The following is a 7,082-nucleotide window of genomic DNA, read 5'->3' on the forward strand; positions in this document are numbered from 1 at the left end:
ACAATGGTTGTTTCGAGTTTTACTTGGATTTGCATGCCACATGTTAGATTATAAACCATTAAATATAATTTATTTACTTCTAACTCTTATAAAATAAAACCTTCATATTAATGAATACAAGTTTTACTCAAGGTATTATCCAAACCGGAGGTTGAATAGGCAGAATCTAGCAATAATACAATTTTCTGTCATGATAGTTCCACTCATCCTTCAACCAATTATCCCTCTTATTGCCATAACAACACCACCAATAGTAAATATGTGACCAATCCATCATTTTCCTACGAAGAATTTTCTTTGCTACACCCAAATCTTTCATCTCAAATTCCTTACTGAGTTGAGATTCACCTTTGCTTTATCTTTAGCTACAATGAGCATATCATAAAACATATAATAGTAAATATGTGACCAATCCATCATTTTCCTTTCTGAACACACAACTATCGTAATTACCTCTAATGAAACTATAAGTAATCATGAATGAGTCGAATCTTTTATTCCACTGCTTTGGTAACTGCTTGAATCCATACAATGACTTTTTCAACAAACACACAGTCTTCTTTTCCATAAACTATGAAACCCTCTAGTTATTGCATATAAATGTTCTTTTCAGATTCTCCATACAAGAATGCTATCTTGACATCTATCTGGTCAAGCTCCATATCATTCCTTGCTACTACCCCAAGTAAAAGCCTGAATTGAGCTATGTTTTACAACTGGTGAGAACACATGGCTTTTGACAGATGCAAAGGAATCATTTAACCCAACCAGATTTTGTTCATTATCTCTCGGGCAGGTTGAGAATATTTTTTATACGACCAATTGTTTCTTTTATTATTAAGAGTTGGGAGAGTAAATGATGAGAGTGCTACGAAGATGCAAACTTAGTTGGGATGTTCCTGTACACTTTCTGAGCCGTATAACAAACAAATTTATCGAGAAAAAAAAAGTTTAAAAAATTCATCAGCTACAAAAGAATAAAATAAAATAAAATAAAATTTATTAACATTTTCAGAATTGTAAAATGCATATTCTATAAAGTTAAATCTTTTTTAGAATTGTACAAAAGTCATTATCAAAAATGCATTGGAAAATTTAAGTTGAAAGTATTAAAGAATTTGATTTCAAATGCCAGAAAAAAAGAAATTGCTTAAAAACACTTGGTGAAAACAAGAAATGAAGCTAAAGCATTTAAAGATGTTAAAATTTCATCTTCTGACATTATGAATTATGATTTTTTATTTGGCGTGATTATTTGGTACAATATGCTTATTATTAATGGAGTAAGAAAAATGTTACGAAGTGAGGACATGGATATTCAAGCTAGTAACTTTGAAGAGCTTATTCATTTTTAATAACAATAGAGAACTAGATTTGAATTTGACAAAATTACTGTTAAAAAATTGCAACTGAAATGGAAGTTGAACTTATATTTTATGAAAAGTATATTCGTGGAAAGAAACTCCTAATGAAAATGTCAATAATAAGATAAAATACTAAAGTTTATTATTTCTTTTATATGGTTGATTAGTTCTTTCCCCACATCAATTAAGGTTTTGGATAACTTCAAAAGTATGAAAATATTTTTGGTTTTGACTGAAAATTTTTGAAATTGCAGATGATAATTGTTTTGAGTGTTGATGAGATAAGCTTGGGGGAAAAAAAAAAGAAAAAAACTTAAGCACGACAAGGATTTTATTATTTATGACCCAAGTTTATTTTCTGAGCTGTAAATTATTATAAATGATTTATCAAAAGACACCAAAAATGGTGAATGAAGTTTTAAATTATATAAAAATGAAGCACTATTTTTAAAATTTTTTGACAGGTTGTAAATATTACTCACTATATGAGTTACACTTGCATCTGCCTATACACTTGCGTCCATCGAGAGGAGCTTATCAATGTTGAAGTTGAAAAAGTTCTACTTTTGGTCAAAATTGTCGTAAAAATGTTGAATTGATTGATCATTTGTCTACTAAAAAGAAATTCTAAAACAGGTTGATTGTAATAGTTTAATTATTGATTTTCAATCAAAAATTCTAAATGAGTAAATTTAATCTTGACATTTGAAATTTTTATATAATTATTTTTGTGATTTTGAATATTTGTATTTAATAAAAGTAGTATTTTTATTATTTTATATATTTTTACATTCAACAAATGTATGTCTATAAAAGGGAGTTTAAGGCGGGGTGCGATATCCAAGCGGAACTAGACCTCTACTTGTATATTTTGAAGAGGAGAGCGACTACAAAAGTAATTATAAGGTAAGAAAATATTTTGCATGATGGATAAGAAGCAAGATGATTTCCCGCTAACTATAAAGTATAAATTCTCTTTTTGATCGACTCCTAATCGATTTAGACAAGTTAAAATTTACCTTTATCCTTTAAATGGATTACAGGACGGGGTTGTATGCCCTTTCCAAAGTTTCATATTTTCTTCTTCATTTTTACGAGGGTTTTATAAATAATCTACAAATACTGTGGCACACTAAAATATAAAAAGATAAAAATAAGGTTTTCATTTATTAAATATAAAAGGTAGAAAGTTGCCACTTCATAGGCCCAAACAAAAGGGAGGGAAAAAAAAGGATAACACATGCACGCAGCATTCAACATAACAATTCAAATGAAATACGACCACACTAATTTTACACTTCACTGCTTCTTAACCTTTTTCGTAGAGCCATGCTCTTCTTCATTTTTTGGAGCTTGTCTCTTCAATGTGATTCTCTTCTTGTCCAAGAAATTCATTAGCCATAAAGCAGAAGTTTTTGGGAATCTTGTCAAATAGCCATTAACGAAATCTACGTAAAAAAGGCCAAATCTAACACTGTATCCAGCAGCCCATTCAAAATTATCAAACATCGACCATACAAAGTAAGCCTTCACGTCCACACCTTCTCTGTAAATGAAAGAAAAAAATCACAAAAAAATTATTTATTTTTTTTTTGACAAAATAGCTAAATAATTTCATTATTTGCTATTTGCTTTGAGATCTAATACATAATTATTAGAATGATGACTTACTCCATCGCTTTCTTAACATAAAAGAGATGGTCCTGGTGATATTTAATCCTCGTCTCATCAAATCGAGCTTCTGACACTGTTAGGGCCGAATTGTTTACTTCATCCACTCCTACACCAATTAAGTCATCCGATAAAACACATTAAAAGGGGTAAATATTACAAAAGTTTATTAATTTACTAAAGAAAAAGGCTAATAAACATGCTATAAATTTACCATTCTCTGTTATGTAAATAATAGGATTATCATATGTTTTCTTTATATAAACCAATAGCTTGTAAATCCCATTTGGAACAATAGACAACCAACTTGAACCAGCCTGACATCAACAACAAAAAAAATGATAATGTTCTATAAGATTCAGAATAAAGGCATAGTAGTTTAATCCATTATTACAATCACGGTGTAGTTTAATAAGCATACCTGTGGGCCAATAGGTGTCCCATCACGGTCACCTATAAAGAATTGAGATTGTGAGTGCTATGTGGTAAGATTAATTTATAGCTATACATGAATGAGGTCCATATACTTACTTGATAATGCGACATCCTGATCATTTGAGTAACTTATTGCTGTACCACTCTGTCTAGGTGAATTGCTAGCATAAATACTTGTGTAATAGTTTATGCCCAGAAAATCATAACTCCCTTTCACCAACTTAGCTTGTTCCTGTGTAAATTGGGGAAGACGGTTTCCAACTAGTTTTCGCATTACTGGTGGGTAGTCACCAGTTGCTATTGGTGCTAAAAACCTGAAAAGGAGTGGAACAAAATAGGGTATTCAAACTTATGTCAATTTTTATATAATATATAGCACCAAAAACGAAATAAAAGTGAAGGTTCTTGTATTTATATCCAAACCAAACTGTAAATTTGACAATATAATTTATTCTTGATAAATCATAAAAAACCCAATAGAGAGTGGAAGTAAAAAACATAAATTGTGAAAGTAGTGTAGCCGGAAAACGAGAGAACATAGAAAATAAATTCAATCTCGTACATTTAGACAGTATATCGAGATAGATTAAGGAAGTACGATTAAATATAACGGAATGGAATAAAATAAAAATGAAATAGGCCTAGATCGCAGCCTCATCATGAAATGAACAAATCAAGTATATTGGCTTCTTGTGAAAACATAAATGAGTAAAGCTGCTCACCACCCCAGAATAAAATCGAGGGCCCTTGAAGCAGCGTCTTTATCAGCTTTGGTGTCAGTAAGTGGCTCATACCACTGAGCAACATTTGTTATTCCTATCTTGCCTCCTTGATGTGCCTACACATACGTGTTTGCATGAAATACAGATACCAAATATCTGGATTTTTATATGAACTTTCTTTCATGATATTAAAATTATATGGCAAATGTCACCTGATATCTTTTCCTGTAAATATCTACCGCTTTTGCATGAGAAAGGATCATATTGTGTGCCACAATATATGGTTCTGTGCCTGGATTTCCACTGGGGCAAGGAGTTGGAGCCTTAAGTTCACATCTGTGAGGAGGGATAGCATTTACAGGCTCTGCTGAAGTTGGACCACGACCAGGTGCAAAAGTACCTGTTGCATATCCTTGAATAGCCATGGACGATGGTTCATTCAGAGTGATCCAATACTTCACCCGATCACCGAATTCCCAAAAGCAAAGCTCGGCAAAGTCACCAAAATCTTTCCTATTAAATATTCAGCAAATTTTTTCAATATATACATATATGATTCATGGTGTTCTTCAGGAAAAAAAAAATTATGATCATATTTAATTTGTGTACAAGATCTTGACTTGATAATACAAATTTCTCAACGGCTTCTAGTTTCGAGAGGAATTAGATATCTTAACTTCAGTTGAATTTACAATGTTTTCTTATAAATACGCTATTCAAATATCGAAAGGAAAGGTTCCTCAATAGAAAGATTCGATTACTTACACAATTCGAGGGCTCAAGAAGCCACCATACTCTTCGTCCAAATGTTGGGGAACATCCCAGTGGAAGATAGTTACACAGGGTTCAATGCCTACACAAAGTAAATGTAAGAATCATATAGGTAACGTTTTCATCGTTTTTAATAGAAACAAAAACATTGTTAAAAGGAAACAAAGAAAACATTGTATTGGAGTCTAATTAACCTTCGGCCAAGAGCAAGTTTATGAGATCATTATAGTACTTGATTCCTTCTTTGTTTATCCCCGCATATAATTTTCCCCCTAAAAAACCAATAAAGAAAAAATGAAACTAAATAAAATTTCGTCCAATATTTTTGTTTTCAACAAATGATGCACAAATTGATTATACAGATATCTATACCTGGCAATACTCTGGACCATGCAATTGAAAATCTATAAGAGTCTAAACCCACTTTCTTTAACAAAGCCACATCTTCCTACAACATTACAGAAAATAAATAAATATGGTTCTACTACCTAAAATATTTTCTCTAAGTTATCCTAAAAGTTGTGCTATAAAAATGAAATTAGTGAATTACCTTCCACCTATTATATTGATCAATTGCAACACACCCATTAGCTCCACCCTGAATTTTACCTGCCACTCCAATAAACTTGTTCAGAAATTGACATGTAATTCACATAAAAATGTATATGCATGTGTATATAATTATAAACATAAATTTGTGTATATGTATGCATGTACGAAGCTGGGGAGAGAAGAGACCAGGTGTTTGCATTGTGAAGACATCCCAGATGCTTTGACTTTTTCCTCCTGTTGCCCAAGCACCTTCAACCTGAATTACATTGCAAAGAAAAAATCAACCAAAATAATAATTAAAAAAAAAAGCATGTTTTTTTTTCTCTTTTTTGAGTAAATATAAAAAGCTTTTAAATAAATGCACTTGTGGGCAGGATGATTAATTGATTTGTTGAGCTTTGCAAAAAGGATTTTGATGTTTGTACATCGAGCTTGCATCACCCTCACAAGAGAGGGAGGCCTGCGTGCGTCCAATGAAAAAATCTCGGGCCCCCATCTTTTGACGGGAATTGCACACTACTCAGTGTACGTGTAGCATAATTCTTGTAAAAATTACACAGATATAAACCTGATAAGCAGATGTTGCCGAGCCAAATATAAAATCTGAGGGGAAATCAGAGCGCTTTATGTTGTTTTTGCCCTCTAGACTGCCGCTGGAAAAATCTGAAAGTGCAGCTGCATCGTTGCCACTGTTCATCTTGAGGCTGTTTTGTTCGTTCGTTGTTAGTAAAGGAAACTGTATTTGACGTCGTGTAATTTTAAACTTGAGTGCTTTAAGAACCGTATAGCTTATATGCATTGGCAATAAACTGAATCAGGTATTTATAGGGCACTCAATTTGACCAAGTAACAGAAGGCATGCATAAGTTAATGTCAACACGAATTTAGAAAATTCAAACTTTGGTTCTAATTTCTATTCTTCGACGGTGACCAATCACCTAATTTTTTTTATCTTAATTTTCCTTCCGTAGACTAGACTTGTACATTTTAGTCTCTCTTTTTTTTAATTCTTTCCATTTTATTTATTTATCATGTTTTTTTTCATTTTTTTCCCCTAAATAAAAATAAGAAACGATGATAAACGGGATACACCTTTTTATTTGCACTTAACGGGATACACCTTTTTATTTGCACTTAACTGTCAGATTTTATTTCTTGTAATTATGTTTAATGTTCCGAAAATCAAGCAAGTATACTGTATTATGGACAAGTAAGTAAGCGATGAGTCCATTGCAGTGCTATGATGATTATGTAATTAGCTTTAAAAATAACTAAGCAAACATTTTTTTTTTGGAGTTTTTAATTAAATTATACTAAAAAGTCTGAAAGAAAGCAATCAACGAGTTGTTAACAATGTTTAGAGAAAATTATTCGACTCTGCTGTTGTATTCCACTTTATTTCTCCAATCCTAAAGATTGACGAAAACATGGATTATACTAAATTATTTAATAACTGTTCACAATTACATAAAAGTACTTTCAAGTTCGATGATCATTAACATAAAGATTACGCAAAACATGAATATATCTCTGTTCCTTACCAAAAACGTGAAAATTTTATATTTTG

General features: G+C 31.6%; 1 protein-coding gene across 1 annotated transcript; it reads right to left on the reverse strand.

Annotated features, from left to right (window-relative positions):
- Window positions 1–2,502: 2,502 nt before the first annotated feature.
- LOC111403824 (beta-glucosidase-like) lies at window positions 2,503–6,290 on the reverse strand. Its single transcript, XM_023032450.1, has 13 exons — window positions 6,084–6,290; window positions 5,702–5,771; window positions 5,514–5,572; window positions 5,336–5,411; window positions 5,158–5,235; window positions 4,958–5,045; window positions 4,405–4,705; window positions 4,193–4,308; window positions 3,567–3,784; window positions 3,457–3,488; window positions 3,250–3,352; window positions 3,036–3,144; window positions 2,503–2,910 (listed from the first exon to the last, which is right to left on the reverse strand). Exons 1-13 carry the CDS (start codon window positions 6,210–6,212, stop codon window positions 2,664–2,666), a joined length of 1,626 nt encoding a protein of 541 aa, XP_022888218.1. The 5' UTR covers window positions 6,213–6,290; the 3' UTR covers window positions 2,503–2,663.
- Window positions 6,291–7,082: the final 792 nt, after the last annotated feature.

The sequence above is a fragment of the Olea europaea genome, chromosome 11, assembly GCF_002742605.1.
Source record: "Olea europaea var. sylvestris chromosome 11, O_europaea_v1, whole genome shotgun sequence".
NCBI lineage: Eukaryota > Viridiplantae > Streptophyta > Magnoliopsida > Lamiales > Oleaceae > Olea > Olea europaea.